General features: G+C 41.9%; 1 protein-coding gene across 13 annotated transcripts in view; it reads left to right on the forward strand.

The window, feature by feature from the left end:
- Positions 1–18,947, forward strand: part of COP1 (COP1 E3 ubiquitin ligase) — a 147,428-nt gene that overhangs the window by 13,734 nt on the left and 114,747 nt on the right. For 3 of the 13 annotated variants that reach the window (XR_015273962.1, XM_023931699.2, XM_086842589.1), the window contains exons 3-7: positions 9,035–9,094; positions 10,586–10,683; positions 12,027–12,091; positions 14,456–14,575; positions 16,547–16,615. Coding sequence is in view for 10 of the 13 variants with exons in the window: in XM_023931699.2 (XP_023787467.1) it covers positions 9,035–9,094; positions 10,586–10,683; positions 12,027–12,091; positions 14,456–14,575; positions 16,547–16,615 (412 nt within the window). In the remaining 3 variants the exon portion in view is untranslated. Of the gene's footprint in view, positions 1–1,947; positions 3,964–8,019; positions 8,131–9,034; positions 9,095–10,585; positions 10,684–12,026; positions 12,104–14,455; positions 14,576–16,546; positions 16,616–18,947 lie in introns of those variants that run through there. The other 10 variants (XR_015273961.1, XM_023931698.2, XM_086842588.1 and 7 more) reach the window with 8 other exon arrangements.

Genomic DNA, 18,947 nt, shown 5'->3' on the forward strand with positions numbered 1-18,947 from the left:
CCAAGGAGTTGACAAGTGCTGTGTTTCATGAACTTTTCAGTCTGGCTTGCAAAAGGCTGGGCCTGGGGGCAACATTTCTTATTACACCCAAAACATCTTTGGGACATGCTTTATCAACACTTTACTAATTAACTTGTGCAGAAAATGGTCTGCCCTTGTTCTGTAAAACTCAGGCCTGCTGTTGGGAAACAGGGACCAAACAGGCTGTGGTCCTTACCATTGGGATTCCCACCCACCCAGGCAACAGAGAGCTGACTCAAACCTGGGAAAAACTGTTCACTCATCACCAGACATTTCACACAATCATAGAATCGTTTAGGCTGGAAAATACCCCCAAGATGATCAAGTCCAACTTGTGACTGATCACCACCTTGTCACCCAGACTAGAGCACTGAGTGCCATGTCCAGTCATTTCTTGAACAGTTCCAAGGATGGTGACTCCACCACCCCCCTGGGCAGCCTCTTCTAATGCTTAACAACTTTTTTCATGAAGAAATTTTTCCTGATGTTCAATCTGAACCTCCTCTGGACAGGCTGAGGCCGTTTCCTCTTCTCCTATCACTTGTTACCTGAGAGCAGAGCCTTATCCCCAGCTGGGATAAGGCCAGCTACAACCTCCTGTCAGGGAGTTTTAGAGAGATAAAGTCCCCCCTGAGCCTCCTTTTCTTCAGCATAAGCCCCCACAGCTCCCTCAGCTGCTCCTCAGAGGACCTGTCCTGCAAATCCTTTTCCCAGCTCTGCTGCCTTTCTCTGGAGCCACTCCAGTCCCTCAAAGTCTTTCTCCCAGTGAGAGGCCCAGAACTGGACACAGCAATTGAGGTGTGGCTGCTGTCAACTAGCACCCTCATGTCCTCCTCCAGTGTGTCAAACTGCCTGGGGCTGTTGTTACCCAAGTGCAAGACCGAGCACTTGTTGAATCTCACACAATTAATTTGCCTCAGTCCATGGATCCATTTCCATGGATCCATTTCCATGGATCCATTTCCAGTGTGGGGCTGGATGGCACAGGATAAACCTCAACACGCTTAGAGATGCCTTTTGGGGTACATATATAAGGTATAACTGCAGGTGAAGAACATCCTGTGAGAGACAGATCAGCCCTGCCCTTCACAGGATCTCTCTGTGGTGCTGGGGGATCAGGGTCTCTGAGTGACAGCCTGGCACGTTTTCCTGAGGCCTGGCTGCCTTCCCCTCAGCGCTCTGAGGGAGATCACAGAATCACAGACTCAATTAATTTGGAAAATGCGTGAGGCCATCGAGTGCAACCTATGCCCCAACACCACCTTGTCAACCAGACCGCGGCACCAAGTACCACGTATCACATGTAGTATTTCCTTAAACATCTCCAAGAACAGTGACTCCACCGCCACCCTGGGCAGCCCATTCCAATACACAACCATCCTTTATCGTGAAAAAATTCCTATGTCCAGCCTAAACCTCCCCTGGTGCAGCTTAAGACTATGCACTTTTGTCCTGCCGCTGGTTGCCTAGGAGTAGATCCCCACCCTCGCCTGGCCACAACCTGTTGTCAGGTGGTCGTAGGGAGTGAGAAGGTCCCCCTGAGCCTCCTTTTCAAAAGGCTGAGCCCTCCCAGCTCCCTCAGCCGCTCCTCAACAGACCTGTGCTTCAGGATTGTGAACCACTAGGTATGGTGTCAGGGGGGAGCGGCTCCAGGCGGGGCTGGAAGCTCCTGGCACACACCCCTAGCCCGGCCCCAGGGCCCCGAGTCGGCTGCCAAAGCCGTGGCCGCGGCTGTGCGAGGAAAACCCCAGCCCGCGGCAGCCCCGGCTCCTGCCGGTCCGTGAGGGGAGGTGGCCCCGCCCCGCCCCTCAGGGGGCGCGGCCCCGCCCCGCGCACGCGCGGCCGCGCTGACCGCCTGTCAATAAAGCTTGAACAAGCGCCGCGCCGGGGCCGCCGTTTGGGGGTTTTATTGTTTTTTGGGTTTTTTATTGTGTGGTATTTTTTTCATTTTTCTTTTCTTCTTTTTTCCTTCCCCCTCCCCCCTTTTATTTTCTTTGAAGGAACTTTATTTTCCCCCGCGCGCACGGGGATGCGCTGAGGCCGCTCCGCCCGGCCCGGCCCGGCCTCGGCATGTCGGGCAGCCGCCCGCCGCACCCCGCCGTGCCGCCCGCCGCCACACCGGCCTCCTCTTCCTCATCATCATCCTCCTCTTCCTCCTCTTCGGCGGCCATGGCCCCCGGCTCGTCCTCTTCGGGCGGCGCAGCGGCGCGGCCCGTGCTGGTGGCGGCCGCCGTGTCGGGGTCGGGCGCGGGGCTGGCCCGGCTGGCGGCGGGGGCGGCGCGGCCCGGCGGCTCCTCCGCGGCGCCGGGGGGCGGCGGCAGGAAGAGGCCGCTGCTCACCCCGCTCTGCAACGGGCTCATTAACTCCTATGAGGACAAGAGCAACGACTTCGTGTGGTGAGGGCGATATGTCGCCGGGGGAAGCCGGGGCGCCGCCATGCCGTCGGGAAGCCTGGGAAGTGTGGAATAGCGGAGGAGGGAGCAGCGGCAGCCCCTTCTGGTGCTGGAAAGGCTGCTGCCCTCCGGGGATTGTGGCTTTGGGGTTTTCCCTCTTTTGTGCCTCTCTATCAGAAATAGTGTGGCAAGAAGGACTAGGGAAGTGATTGTCCCTTCTGGTGAGGCCACACCTCCAGTCCTGTGTCCAGTTTTGGGCCTCTCAGTTCAGGAAGGACATGGAGGTGTTAGAGCGGGTCCAGAAAAGGGCAGCGGAGCTGGGGAAGGGGCTGGAGCAGCATGAGCAGCTGAAGGAGAGGGGAGAGGGGTAGCCTAGGGAGAAGTGGTTCGGGGAGGGTTTTAGCACTTTCTGTAACTCCGTGACAGTGTGTTGCAGCCAGGTGACGATCAGACTCTTCTCTCTGACAGCTAGCAACAGGACAAGTGGACACAGCCTTCATCTGTGCCGGGGGAGGTTTAGGTTGTTAGAAATCATTTCTTCCCAGAGAGGTTGATTATATATTGAAATGGGCTGCCCAGGGAGGTTGTGGAATCACCATCCCTGAAGCTATTCAGGGAACAACTGGGCATAGCACTCAGTGCTCTGGTCTAATTTACATGGTGTTATCAATGGTTGACTTGATGAAGTCATAGGTTGGACTTGATGATTTCAGAGGTCTTTTCCAGCCTAACTGATTCACTGATTTTTGTCTGGTTTTGGCCCTGTGCAGCAGCATTGCTTCCACGCTCTCTGTTTTCAAGCAAAATAAGGTTATTCCTGGCAGGTTCCTCCTTGAGTGCACCCAAGTTGTTGGAAAGGCCCGGCAGCACGAGATGTTTTCTCACAGTGTTCTGACGACACAGCAACTGTCTTGTTTTCCTGAGCAATGTGACCTGGAGTGGTCTGGAGCCCTCTGATCTTTGGAAGAGGATTCAGCAAAGGATTAAGTGCCCCTCTGAATGGGACTCCAAGGAGCCTCATGATGGTTGATAGCTCCAGCAAAGCAGGCTTTGTTTGCCCATGTTTCTGGGAAAGGTTGTCTAGTTTGATACAGCAATAAGTGTTATGTCAGGCAGGCACCTAAAACCAGATTAGTAGGGAATTTTCTCAGTGATGGTTTAAACATTTTTCAGATGTTGTTTTTCTAGCATCCATCTAGAGCTGTAGCTCATAGCTGGAAATCACTTTTTGACATAATTGGTAAACTAAGGCCCATGGTTTGAGAACTGTTGGTAATTTGCAGTTTTGAAGAAAACCTATTGCTGGTGGGTTTCAAACCTCCCAGCATAAGAAGTAGTTTGATCCAGCTGGCTGGATGTGCAAAAATGTGAGAACAGGAAGTAAGGTCAGGTGTTTGCACCTGAGAAAGGCAAACAGGGAAGAGGTAGTGGGAAAAAGATCAAGTTGTAGGCGAGTCATATGTGAAAGAAAATAGTAAAAAAAAGAAGATAAGTGGACCACAACTTCCAAGATGATTTTGACAGCTCTAACTCAAGCTCTGACTTGCAGGTAAGGATTGGATGTGAGGCATCTCCCACAGGACAGGTACTGTCTCAAAACCTGTAGGCTTAACTTTACAGCTTGTAGTGTTTAGCAGAGTTGATAGGAAATATCTTTGCTACTGAAGTGAAAACCTGAAGCTGCTAAGAAATTAGTGGCATAAAAACCAGTAAATAATTCTTGTTAGGAGTAAGTAATAATCAAAAATTACTGCTTATGACTGTATTTAGTAGTTTGCTCAGTAGCAGAATGGGGATGAAAGGACTGCTGTCATCAGCTGATGCCCTGCTCTGGCTCTAGGCCATGTTAGGTGGATTTAAGAGCTCTTGGTGTGAGCTCAGTTGCTCACAGGTTTTCTGGTCATGGGGTATGAACACAATTTCAAGTGCCCATTCTCCTCTGTTCCCTCTACTCTTACACGCTGGCAGTAGTGTTCTGCCAGCATGGCTCCCTGCCCTTTCTAGTCAGCTCTTATTTCCTATTTTGTTTTCTGTTGTAGAAATGAGGGGTTTGGAAAGGAAATTACACCCATAACCAATTTGTAGACTTGAAGTATTTTTAGATGGTTCAAAAAAGCTGAGGTTCTTGCTTTATTCCTGCAGGTAAGTACTGTGCATGCTTCAAGGAAAACATATAATTGGCTGTTTTCTCTTCATTGAGAAGCACTACTGACTGAACAAGTGAGAGGGAAGAAATCAGCCCAGTAGTACTCAGGGAAAAATGTCTTTTCTTAGGATTTACAAGAGCTACATTAAGCATACTGAAGTGTGGGTTAGAAGCTTTAAGAGCAGACAATGATTATAGTTAACTTGGGTCTTTCGCTGCTGTATATTTCTGTGGGCTAAAGGGCTTGTTCTTATTTAATGTTCTAGCTTCAAATTACAGTATCTGTCTTTTTTTATTTGACTTAGCAATACAGTTATGTAGAAATAAACCAAACTGGGCAGCTCTGGAGTTTTGAGCAATGTCCAAGAAGACAGGTGTGTGTGTATGTTAGTTTAAATAATTGATTTAAACAAGCTTTACATATCTCATTGTGAGAAGCAGAAATTTCCCCCGTTGCCTTTTTGCCTCTGTAAGGACAATTCAAGATGCTGCCAGCTGCAGCGTGCACTTGGTAATTTTTCTGAACATGAGCTGTGAGTTGCTGTTAGCCACAGCTGTAAACTCAGTGGTAGATTGTGCCCATACCAGCTGGAAAGTGGGAAAGAGTAAAGAAGTTTGGGTTAGTTTTGAACATTAAGGTGGAAATTCCCTCAACAGTATTAATATGTGCAACCTCCCTGTCTTCTGAAAGCACTGTCTCAAGTGAGGCTGAGGCTCTAGGGTAAACATTGTCGTGTGTTGCTACTTTGGGTTGTGAAATGTTTAGCATGTGTATGCTCGGGAGTTTGCAAGTGTCTCCTGTTTGTGGTGAATGTCAGTTCTGCCTGGAAATGTGTAACTATGTGCAAATAGGTCTGACTTAGTGGACAGCTTTATTATAAAAGGGAAAATTTTGTTTTTCTTAGTGCAGGATGCAGAATATAAAGGTATTTTTGTGATGCTCCTGTAGCCAGGTGTCTTTCCACTTGCCTGCAGAGTGTCTGAAAGGGACTTTTCTAGTCAGACAATTATATCCTGCCCAGCAATGTAATTGCTTAGTTTTCCCAGGCCTGGTATTAGCCCTCCCTAGCCAGTGGTTGACTGAACCTCTTTAAAACCAGTTATCTGCTTTGCTCCCTGAATGTAGTGGATTTTACCTGTCTCTCCAGTGGCTACTTCATGCCAGTCCTTGTTTCTGAGCTCTGGCACAAATCATGTGTGGAAGAGGAGGTGTTGTGTGCAGATCTGGAGATCAGCACCTAGTACCACAGCTCAGATGTGGGAAGGGCTGTATGCCACCTGGACTTGCAGGTTCATGGGTTTTTAAAACCAGTTCTTTCCTTGGTTTGTTGCCTGTTGATCCAGGCATTGGCTGAGTGTAGCTGTTCCCATGTTTGTGGTCTGGAAAGCACTTTTAGTAGGGAATATTGCAAATTTGCCCTGAAGTCACAAACTAAAACAGAGCAAGCTGTTTGCATACCATGTACAAGAAGTCTTAGTACATGTTGTTGCATTAGAGCTTCATAGTTAGTAGATAGTAACAGCAGTGATCTTTAAGCTGGCCACCTTCCATGGGAAGGACAGAGCCTGCAGCAAGGCCTGCTCTCTGATTAGTCCAGAGAGGAGCAGAATAGGATGTGGGCGCTATAATGAATCTTGTTTGCTGTTGGAGTATACTTAAATTTCATAGTGACCACTTCAGGAAGGTGTTTGTGTGGCAGTAGGGTGACATTAGCACTCTTGAAAGATGCCTGGAAAACAACTGGCAAAACTTACAGCCATGAACTTGGTTAAAATGGATGTTGAAAATGTTTGAGGTCTGCTCTGCAGAGAAAGAATGGTAAGCCTTTGCAGTGCTGGATTAAAAAAGAGTATTTATCAGATACTGATGCCTTCTTTCCTAGAGACCAGTGACATTTTTGACTTGCTGAAGTAATTTGCATCCTTTTAACCTGGCTGCTGCTTTAGACAAGTAGAGAATAAGCTACCTCGTGCACAGATGCCTTGATTTCACCATACTTCTCCTTCCCTTTTTCAGTGTATACTGCAAACTGTAGTATTTCTCAAGTCCTATCACTCCACTTCTTTCTTAACTTTCCCTTTGTGTTAGATTAGCTTCAAACAGCTGTTGCGTAGCAACTTCCATGGGTTGCAGTCAGCTTGGCTTCAGTAAGTATTAAAATATATCAATCTTGTTTTCTCTTGTAACTCAGGGAGCATTTCAGGGGAAAAAGTTCTTAATGAAAACTTCAGTACCATTAATGATGTCCCTGGTACTGAATAGCTATATTTGTTGGCTCTGATTGCTTTTTCTCAACTATTTTGCCTCTGTCACTTCTCCAGTCAAACGGGTATGAAGGAGTAGTTTGGGAACAGTGATCTCGTGTGACTGGCACGTTAGGAGGTAATCTTCCTAATTTGGTTCTAATTTGTGCTGTTCTCCTGTAGGCAGAGGAGCATTACAGCCTTGTTGTTTGCTGCAGGGCGTTATTAGGAGCATCACCTCTGGCCCTGTGGGGAATAGCAGTTTCTAGCATGATACATAGAGCATATACCTGAGTTATAGACTGTGACTAGCAGAAGGTGAAGAAGTTAAACTGTTCATCACCAGTGCCAGTGGGGAGAAACTACCCTTAGATACTCGTCTAAGCCTAAGTCTTTGACTTCCTCTCTTAAAGTCCAGCTAACAGAATTCAGAAATGCCTTATTCCCCTGCTAATAATCTGCCTGTGCTGGTTGAGTTTGCTTGTAATTTATTCTGATTAAACAGTGCCTTGAAACTAAATAACTTGAAAAAAGTGACTTGGACTTCTGAAGATGATGCTGCTCAAGAGAGGTGTAGAAAAAGGTCTGTCAGGGTGGAAGAGGGACAGGTGTGGATTAATTATTTTTGAGGCCTCTTTTGAGATGGCTCGGTGGAGAGAGTAGCATTCTGGTTTGATTTGTTTGGCTTTATGTTGTGTTTATACAGGCGATTTGGTGGAATATTTAAGACAACCTGGCTTGTATGTTAGGCTGGACAAACCCTTCATGACAGCTGTGTTTTCCAGTATGGTGATTTAGAGCAGGAGCCACAGCTTCTCCTCTATGTGCTTAAGGTATAAAAGTATTTAAGAGGTGTTTCCTCCTCCCTCCTGTTTTTAAGATTTGTTTTCTAATGGGATAACAAACGTTAGTATACTCTAGAATAGATTACAGAATGGGGGAATGCCTTCTGTGGAGTGCTCTCCTTCCCTGCTTAGACAAGCATTGCTTTTTGCAGTCTGATCCTGATTTTGGGTTTTGGATGCAAAAAATACTCCTGCTTTTGCAGAAGTTGTTAACAGTTTATTAACAGCTCTATCGGTGAGAACTGTCTTGTTGGCAGGAGGTGGGAGGAGGCTGTTTCTGAAGAAAACAAGTGCTGGTGAAAGCCTCTCAGAACTGAGATTGGTGTGGACTTGAGGGAGTGAGAGGAGAGCGTTTGGATCTCTGTAAGGCATTGAAAACAAGGTGAATCTTGTGACACAGCTGATCCGTGTGTTATGTGCAGAATTGTGATGTTGCTGCTGGTGGCATCTTGCTGGATAGCTGGCCAAGACCTGGAAATGAGTATGTACACGACAGCAAATCTCACCGGTTATCAGGGAGAGCAGCTATAGGAGTCACTGGAAGTATGATGGATGCATCACTCCTCTTCTTTCATTTGTGTTTCATTTTCCTTTCAAACATGTCACAGACACTTGATGAGCCAGACTTTTTCCACTACCTGTCTCACTGGATTCCAATCTCTTGTGCTCAGGTTCCTGTGGATGTGCTTGCTTGCATATCCTTCTCTTCAGGTCCCTGCTTGGTTCTTGGCGATTCCTCACAGAGAGCTGGCTGTGCTCTGGTCACTAACTAGTTATTCTACCTTTCTCATCTTTGGCTTTGTGTCTGCCTGCTGCCTGTTGGTTTCATCCTGCTCTCCTGCAGCCTGAACCCTGGCATTGCTCTGCAGGCACACCCCCTTGTTTGCACCTTCTCCACCCACTTATTAGTTCTTGTTCTCATGACATCATTACTATTTCTGATCTGCTCTCTTTGTGCCACTTTTGAAAGTTATAGATAGCTATTGTCTGAAAAAAAAAAGAGAAACTAGTTATTGTATCATTTATTGTCTATCATTGTCTATTCATGTAAAAAAAAAAAATCAGGGTTTTACAGAGATGAAGGTTCTTCTGAAGCCTTGCTTGTTGAAGATTTGTTTGGGTTGTTTGTAGGTGTTAAAAGCTTGAGTGAACACTTACTGGTTCCTAATTGTAGCAAACTGCAGTATCATTCAGAGTTCAAAGAACTGTAGATTGCCCTTTTGATCTTTAAACTGCTTGGTTGTTTTTGCACTAATATGTCCTTTCATTTTACATATAGGTGATTATTACCTAAGCAGTAATTGGGTGGTTGCTTTGAATTAATGCTTTTCTTCATATTGTAACATAAAGACATCTTTCTGATTTTTGTTTTGCTTTGTTTTCAGCCCCATCTGTTTTGATATGATTGAAGAAGCCTACATGACGAAATGTGGACACAGCTTCTGGTAATATTTGGTTTCTTGTATTGCATTAAATGTCCATCTCTTACAGCATGTGCAGGCAGGTGTTGCTGTGATTCCCTTTCATTCTTCTCATTGTTTCTTTTCTGTCTTCTGTCCCTACACTGAAGAAAGAGGTTTAAATAAATTTTTAGAAGATGGGTACCTGTTAGATTAAAAAACAAATCCGAGTGTCTTAAGCATATAGTGCTGTGCCAACATATTTCCTCTGTAAAGAAATAAAATATTCATAAACTGCTGCCAACACCCACTTTCCAGAGTCAGAACATTTTGTTAATTTACCTCAATTGGCATCACCTCTGTAGAGGTGTTGGGAGCAATGCTGGCAGCTCCTCCTTGCCTTTATGCAAGACTGTGCAGAGTTTGAAGTGGCTTGTACATTGTATATTGCAATTATTTTAAACCTTGTAAGAGAGGATATGCTTCAGGCTTTCCTGTTGTATTGAATTGGCCTGGCTTCACTTACTTTTCAGTGTGTTATCTCTGGCTGTTATGAGGAGCAAATGTTTCATGAAGGAGTGCAAGAACCCTCTAGGGGAATTTCTGGAACCAATTGCTGTTTCTCTTCCCCTCTAGGGATTGGTATAAATGTTGAACCATGATGTCCTACAGTGTCCTCTCTATGTTATACTCTTACAGTGTCTGCTAATTAGAACTAAGCCTTCTAAGAAGTAACCTTATAGTAGTATAAAGCACTTTCTCTAGCAGCAGATTCAGGTAACTTTCAGAAGAGTTTCAACTTGCAGCAGGTAAGATAACAGCCGATTCTGTGCCCTCTGTGGTAACACTTGATCCCTGTGACCTGTAACTTTTTAGAGGTCCAAGATGAGAAACATTGAAATACCTTTATTTAGGAGGAGTGGAGCAATGTTACCACCTGATGTCTCTTATCAAGAGCTGACATCCAGCAGGTTCTTAATGAGATGCTTAAACCTGATGCTGAAGTGCATCTTCTCGTTCCTCTGTCCATTCAAGAGTGAGCACCTCTGAAGTCACTGATAGTGAGAAAAGCATCCATGGGGAGAAATATGAGAAGTTGGGGAAGGTGTTTCCTCTGCTCAGTTACCTAAAATGCTTTTAATGTTGATTTGCAAAGTATTTGGCTAATCTGGAAGAGCTGCGTTTGAGTAATTGAATCTGTTTGCTTCCTCTGCCTGTGGAAGTGGTGGGGAGCATGAATTTGAGATGGTATTGTGGCTGGAGTACCCACATTGCAGTAATCCTCAGGGAAATAAGAGTCAAGTACTTGACTACATTTTGTAATCCTTGCCAGAAACCTTTGCTTTCTGCTGTAGCACACTCTGAGTTCAAACACTGGAACATTTTGACTCCACTGTAGGTTGTTGGCAGCACAGCTGTTAGCTGGCAACACACACACAGCATCAGCACCTTGTCTAAGGCTGTTATTATTTACCTTGTGCTTATGCTTTGTTCCTTCATGAGAGCTCACTTGTTTTGTTTTTTGTTTTTGAACAGCTATAAATGTATTCACCAGAGCCTGGAGGACAATAACAGATGTCCCAAATGCAACTATGTTGTGGACAACATAGATCATCTTTATCCCAACTTCTTAGGTGAGCTTTAGGCTTGCTTGCATGAGAAACATCTTAGTTGTTAAGGAAGGCAGGCACTTGTAAATTTGTCCTGTAAATTACAGTCTTCTGGATGTTGAAAACAAAATCCAAATATCAGCCCCTTGGTTGTCATTTTTATATTAAAAAGGTTAGTAGTATAAATTGTTAATACTGCACTGCCTCCAGCAGTTCTACGTGCTGAGTGACAGTAGTGAGATTAACTTGCTGCTTTTTCCATACTATGAAAAGCAAAACTGTTTTTCTTCTGGCTAGAGATGTGAATCTCTTTATTTTTGTTTTCTTACACTCTTGTCTGTCTAATGATAAAGAACATGCCCTGTTTACAAAGCTTGGACACTGAAAGGGTGGAGGCTGTATTAGAAACTGCTATTTTGGCTGCTGTAGTGAGGCCCATATGATGGGTATAGGTGCAAATTGGATACAGAGAAAATATTCGTACATATACCTATATGCAATCCTGATTGCTTCTTAAAGAGGGAGAAAACATTGCTAGGTGGAAATACAGTTTAAAACTTAGTTTTGTGGAGAAAAGATTAAAGGAATCACATTGCAGTGTGAAAAACCTAATTAAAGCAAATCTTGATTTCATGTGCCGAGATACCCATTTCTGAAGCATTCTTGGCTACCGTGGCTTTTCAGACATTTATTATTAAATGGGTATCTTGATTTAGACCTAATCATGTTGTGCTGGAGATGGTGCTGAGGCAGATCTTGGAGTACATGTTGGGCCAAAGAGTGTGTTAGACACATACCCTGTGTCTAACACTATAGATACAGTATTGTATATGTATACTATATATACATATATAGATACATATATATACATATATAGATAAAGTATCATGTAACTACTACTACTATCATGTAACTACTAAATTAAAGCAGAAAGGCATCTTTACAAAGGCACATAATAATTCAAGGAAAAGTTGTTCTAATCAGCTGTGCTTATTTTCTTGGCCTGTAATAGAATCTTACCTGATTTATCTCCCTCATACTCTTCTGTGATATACTTTTGCCTTGGAGTTGAAAAACTTTCTCAAGGAGGCATGGGTGTTTAGAAAAAGGAACTGAATCAATTTGGAGAATGTGTTGGCTTTTTTTTTTATTGATGATTTTTAAGGAGTCTTTATATATGTTACAAAAAACCACCAAGTAATAAATTGATAAGGAAAAAAAGTGGAGACATCGTCTACTATTTTAATTACTGATAAACATCTTACTGTGAAAGGAATAACTAAAGTGAAAATATTGAGATAGAATCTTTCACACTGGTTTGGTGAATTTTAAATCAATCTCTTTGACATCTTATTTATGTTTTTTAGTTAATGAATTAATTCTCAAACAGAAGCAAAGATCTGAGGAGAAAAGACTCAAACTGGACCATTCAGTGAGTAGCACCGTATGTTCCAACTTTTTTACTTTATATTTATTTAACGATTCTGTGCAGCAGTTGTAATTATGTGTCTTAACTGACAAGTGATTGAACTGTTGAGCTGATGCTTTAACTGGCTTTAAAGGGGAATAATATGAACACCAGTGGCAGTAGATCCCTTCTACCCTGTTAACTCCTTTTCTTCCCACCAGCAGTATCTGTAGAGAAGCTGTGTTAGCATAGGCAAGCGCCCTTTGATGTATTGCATATAACCTGGGGAACTGCCCATGGAAGTACACTTGTTTAGAGATAATAATTTTCATTCAGTGTTGGAAATTATAGCTACAACAAGAGCAGTGAATGATTAGAAGTGCCATGGGCTTGTCTGATCACATGTGTGTTCTATCAGGAAACTGGAGGAATGCTAATACCAACCACAAGAGGGAGAAAGATACGTTTGGAGTGTGGTGTTCTGGTTCAAATGCCACATAAAACTGCCTGTGTTATTGTCTAGACTTGCTTCATGTCACAGAATCAGAGCAGGATCTGCATCCTCAGTTCATCAGAACCTCTTCACAGCACCTGTGGATGCTCTTATATGTAAAGATCAAAAAGAATATATGACATGAGCCAAAAAACTTGCATATTTGTCTTACTGTGTCTGACATCCTTGTCTTTTGTAATTCATAAATAAGATTGCAAAATAATATTAAAAATCACAGAGCTCCTGTTTTTAAAAACTTATATTAAAGTGGTATGAATTTAGGGGCTGTGTTGCAGAAGCCGGTGCTGTCAGTGTTTGAATTTCAAAGAGCATTCTTTTAAAGATTCAGTGGTTTACTCACAGTAAGTTTTTATATTCATTATAAAATATGCATATTCCATATTTAATATAAAATATGCATAAACTAGATATTACTTGAACTGCACACAGCTGACCTGAAGGCATGCACAATAGCTTCTTGGAAATTTGTTCTAGTCTTTAAAAGCTATGCTTGTAGATGCACCTGTTCTTGATAACTATCAATAAGTGAACAGTATACCATAACTTCATGCCCAAAACAGTGTTGTCTACCTTTTGGCAGCAAATAAAAATTAGACATCCATTAAAAGAGTAACATTGCTCCTGTACCCCTTCTTTAATGTGTCTTGTATTACTTTTGTGGTAGTAAGGGAAGTCATCCAAGACACATTGCAGCAAATACAATAGTCATGGTCTCATTAAGAAATCTTGTTAAGGCATGTTTGAACATTTGAGTAGTTGAGCAGTAGTACAATTAACTAGTGCATTAATCTGTTAAAATGTCTCAAATCCTGTTCACTTGCTTAAAAATTATGGGTTTTTTTCCCCAGTTACTCCAGATTGAAATTGAGTTTGTGGTGTGAGTAGTTTCATAGGTTCTGTTGAGCACTGTATAAAAAGTTGTGCGTTCTTTATGGATGTTACATATTTATTTTTCTTAATCTAGTTAATACAAAAAGGCTACAGCTTCTGAGAAAATATGTGATTTAGCCTGGATGGCATTCCTAGTGCTTGCCAATTTAAATAACTTGATTTAGTGTCACAGCTTTTTTAGGACAGGATTTTTTAATTCAGCTTTGTTTTTTAGATGTTCTTTAGGCCTCTCAGCTGTTCCTGTGGGTTCCTGAGGCTTTTTGATATAAGGCTGTGCAGGCATTAACCTATTATTCAGGTTTTCCTGTGCTTAAAGATACTTTTTTTTTTTCTTTTTCTTTCTTTCTTTTTCTTTTTTTTTTCTTTTTTTTTTAATGGAGAAGAAGAGAAAAGAGCCTTCAAGGAAAGAATGGGCTGTGTAATAGTATTTTGGTCCTCTGAGGAGTCCTCCCAGCTTTCACATTTCCCTTGCACTTAGGAGGAGTAATGTGAGAGGTGACAGTAGAAAAAATAAGCTGATACTACCTTCTTTGATTTGAGTTTAGCATGAGGGTTTTACCTATTACTTGGGCTTAACAAATTAAAAGGTATTGATGCATAACAGTATTTCAGATGTAATGCAACTAAGCTTGGATAAATGTGGAGTTTTTTATTTTCTCCCTAAAGAAACATGTTCTCAGAAACTGGGGCACAAATCAGATAAAATTGTTGCTATGAAATAATCTTTTCCCAACAGCAGCAGCAAATATGCTTTCATGAAGCACAGATCTATTCCAAATATGATAAGAAGTTCTGCAGTAGGTCAGAGGAGCCATATCCTGTACACATGGCAGAATTTGGAATCTGGATACATGAAAACTGTTTTGCAGTTTTAGAAAGGGATGAAATATTGCCATGTTGCTTTTAATATCTGTTGTTGGATAGCTTATATAGCCCTGGATGGCTTGGACTCACCATCTCTTCATCTCTTATTCTCTTTTTAGAATGGCCACAGGTGGCAGATAATTCAAGATTTGTTGGGAACTGACCAAGACAATCTTGACTTAGCCAATGTCAACCTGATGCTGGAGCTGCTGGTGCAAAAGAAGAAGCAGTTGGAAGCAGTAAGAAGTTTCTCTTATTTAAATGAACATTGTGTATTTAGAAGCTTTTTCTTTTGATACCTTTTCCTGGAAGCAAGATTCTATAGGTGAATTAAATGCTCAGTATTTTCTCTTGTGTTTTGGTGTTTAAAAGATGACTGTTTTGCTGACCTTTGTAGTGAAGTAACATTTCAGCTGTGATGCCCATAACATGCTTATAATGCTGTTGCTGGCAGGGTTGTATAAACAGGCAGGGAAAACAGAAAAGGATAAGAGAAAATGACTCGGAGAACACAGAAAAGCACGTGAAGAAGTTTGCTAATTGTCTGTTGCACAAGTAAATGTCAGATCTTTGAGTAATAAGCATGAAGAAGTCCAGAATAGAGATTAAATAATAAACACAATGAGCGTGTGAAAAGGATCACACATTTTAGTTTCTGCTGGAACCCATAGAATCTGAATTACCACCTTTCCTTGAAGGTTTTTTTCAGTGTTTAATGCTTGAAAGAAAAGTTCAGATGTCTTGTTTATGTAGCTGATTTGAAGATTTATCCAATATTGAAGCAAGCTGTTCCTATGATTTAACTGGAATATAGTTGGTTTGGGTTAGTTCTCCATGTATTTGGCTACTCTGCTTTTCATTTCAAGTGATTGTATTCAAGTTATGAGCACCAGACCTTATAAACTAGACTGGATTATTACAGAATTTGACCCAGTGAATTTTGAGTAGGAGAGTTTTAACAGGATTTTAACAGTGCTTTAAAATAGGTGAGGAAAAGTTGTATTGGGAATATCTTAACTTATTCACTCTTACAGAATCAATATTTACAACTTGTGGTTCTGATGGAAAGTAAGTAACCCCAAAATATGCTTGACTATTAGCAGAACTGTTATGTTGCCTTATTGCATGGGCACTTGTGTTCATTGTGGTTCAGTGAAGTTATGGATGGGGAAAAAGACAATAGAACTTTTTTCTCTGTAAGCCTTTTTGTATAATTTGTGACAAATCTGAAGCAAAGAAGGCATATGACTGAATGTATGAATATTTCATAGTATGAATATCTTCTAAGGATGCTAAACCTAAAAAGTGAAACCACACCTCACATTCAAAGAATAATTTGAGTTTTTCTTGTCTAGCTTTACTTGCTTCACTTTTATTATTGTCAGATCGTGGGGAATAAGAAAATAATCTCAGAAAAGTAGTATTTTTGCATTAAGTGTCATTATTGTTGCTGTCCCCTTGCTTTTCATGGATTTTGTGTGCTCCTATGTCTTCATCCTTTTTGAGTGTATGTTTACAATCCTTTAATAATAAATATTTCAATAGGTTGTGAAAATAAGTCTTGGAATGCTGGGATATGATTATGGCTATATTAATGCTGGAATATAGGTCTTAGTTTTCTTTCCTCTTGTGGTTCTTTTTATCTTGCCCTGTCAAGTTCTTGCCTAGTTTGGGTGAAAATACCATGTTGATGGCTGAGGTAAATAACCTGCTGTGAAAAATACTAGAAAGGGATGGTTTAGTTTCATCAGTTGAATAGTCTTTCACTCTGGAGAAATCTTCAGGAGTAACTTCTGCATAAGCATAAATGTAAATTTTGGGGAAGTTTTTTTTTTATATGAATACTTTATCCTTTAGTATGTTGATCATGAGGTGGATGTTAATGATCCTCCAGGGTAGAAGGTGAGTCTGTGAGGAACCTGAATTCCAAAATCATTCCAGGTGCAGTAGCCAAAGAAAAAAGAAACATTTCAGCTTATTAGTAAGAACTGTTACAAGGGCTGTTGCCTTCACAAAAAAATTTGTGAACCAAACAAAACCTTAAGACCTGTGAGATAAAGTAAAACTACCATTTTTAAAACTTCGTTAAGCTATTTTTCTCTTGCTAACCTCTAAATGAGGGTAGTTTCTGTGTATTTCTGTGTAAAACAAATATTTGTTTTTCTTAATGTATATGGAAGAGTTACACTTCTTTATTTACTGTGTTACAGGAATCCCATGCTGCCCAGCTACAGATCCTTATGGAATTTCTTAAAGTTGCCAGGAGAAACAAACGAGAGGTAACTTGCTTTGTGTTTCAGTGGGTGAGGTGGTGGTGTCTGCTGCTTTCTCCCAGTGCATTTTTGTTGAAGTGACATGTTAGCCTGGCATTATTTCTGCAAAGAATAACTCAAGGCGTGTTGGGGGAAATCTGAGACAGAGGACACATGGGTTTGAAGGAAAATTAATCTCTTTATGTGTGACAGCTTCAATTTTTAATCATTTGCCTTGTTGTCTCACGCTGGTGAAGCATGTGGGAATATAGATGCTCCTTGGTGTACATGTACATCAAGTTCTTGAAACAAGATTTCTTTTCCCAACACAGAAGAAAATCAAAGATTGGGAAGGAGTGAAATTATTTTCACTACCAAGTTTTTCTCTTTAGTTTATCAAATGCCATGACTAATGTGGTGACGTAAAAGAATTAATATTCTGTGCTTTTTCCTTATTTGTCCTAAAATTAGTGTCTCAAGGAATATGAGAGAGTTCTATAAGCACATACACAGTCTTTCATGGTTTGAGGCTCTTCCTTTATAAGGTCATGCAGTGCATAAATACTAATACCACAAATAGCCCAAAAACCTAGAAAAATGATCCCGCAGTAGAAGGATGATCTCTCTTGTGGTCCATGGTTTCCGAGAAGTGATGTGAAGAACAGAAGACCCAACAGTGTATCTACAAGGTCAAACTAGAAACCATGTAAATGTGATGGGTATAAGAAGCCTTGTCCAGGAAGGATTGAGGGTCTGGTTATGGAGTCATACCAAAGCAAGTCTGGAGTCTGTCCACCAACAGATAGGCATGGCCAAAGCCAACAATGGTTGTGGAAATTCCAAAGAAGGGCAAGAAAGCTGATGAAGGGTCTGGAAAACATCTTACAAGGAGCAGCTCAGGGAGCTGGGGTTGTTCAGTTTGGAGAAAAGAAGGCTCAGTGGAGACCTCATTGCTCTCTAGTTACCTGACAGGAGGTTGTAGTGGGAAGGGGTGGGGGGAGTCAGGTTCTTCTGCCATATCTCAGGTGAAAAGATGGGTGGAAATGGCCTCAAGTTGCACCAGGGGAGGTTCAGATTAGATACTAGAAAAAATCTTTTTCACTGAGTGGTCAGGTATTGAAATAAATTGCCCAGGGAGCTGGTGGAGTCACAGTGTCTGGAAATGTCTAAGTGGCATCTGGATATGGACTGGGGATATGGTTTAGGGGTTAGTATGGTGATGCTGAGGTGGTGGTTGGACTCTTTCAGGTGGTAAAGGTCTCTTTCAGCCTTGATTCTATGAGTTTCAGTACCCGGGAATCCTTTCCCATCTTATCTCTATCTCTTTGGCTTTTTTAAAGGATAACATCTCCTTTTAAGGCTCAAGAAACTTAATTTTGGCTGCAGATCCTCTGAAAACAGGCTTTGGAACATCCTGAAGGCAATTGGGATGTATAGTTTTCAGATCCTCCACATCCCTGCTTATGTACTTACTCCCTCTGTTGCCAAGACTTCCTCTGTTTTATTTTGTAGCCCCCTTTATATTCCAGTGTGAAATGCAGACTGTCACATCTGCAAAGACTTCTGTGTAGGCCTGTCAGTTCTGTCCTTGCCCTATTGCTTAGTGTCTGGCCTTGCCATTTATTTTGAGGGAAATGAGGACTTGTCAGACTTCTAGCAGTTTTTGCTTTCGCTTGATAAGGGTAAGAAAGATAAAAATCAGTGGGTAGATGCCTGCAAAATACAGACCAGTCAGGATAGTTTTACATATCAAAATTTGTCTTGGGCATCAGTTTACACATAGAGCAAATTACACCAGTTGATGCTTCCTTTTTGGTAAGTGACAAGGTCCTCCCTGTAGCTGGTGGAGCTTGTGGCAAACACTCTTTATGGAGGGAGTTTTGTGGGGTAATAGAGGAATTACTGTTTGGTTTATGACAGTGGTGATGTATCCAGACTGCTGACAGCCTGAGATGCTGGCTTGGAAGGTGAGAGGTTGTGGGGGGTTAAGTGACCACATTAATAATGCAGTAAAGGTCAGAGCTTCAACAGTTCACTGTAGTTTATTTTGATGCTGTGAGAGGTGGCTGTTTACGAATTGAGCTCAAGGAACATGTGTGGACCCTGGAACAATCATCTATTGCATGTCATTGTGAGTCATACTAGCAGCCTTATTATGGGGAGGAGCATGACCTTTTTTCCTTTCTTAATTCAGACTTGATTTTAGTAAAGATACCTGCAGAGTAAATGCAATTTCACTCAGTATGTCATAGCTGTAAAGATAAGTTCTTAATAAAATTTTTTTTTAATGTGTGGTCCTGAGTTCTTATTTCTAATTTTTGACTTAAATGTTTAAAGGAACTCTGATAACTTTGCTTCC

The sequence above is a fragment of the Cyanistes caeruleus genome, chromosome 9 (genome assembly GCF_971803275.1).
Source record: "Cyanistes caeruleus chromosome 9, bCyaCae1.hap1.1, whole genome shotgun sequence".
Taxonomy (NCBI): Eukaryota; Metazoa; Chordata; class Aves; order Passeriformes; family Paridae; genus Cyanistes; species Cyanistes caeruleus.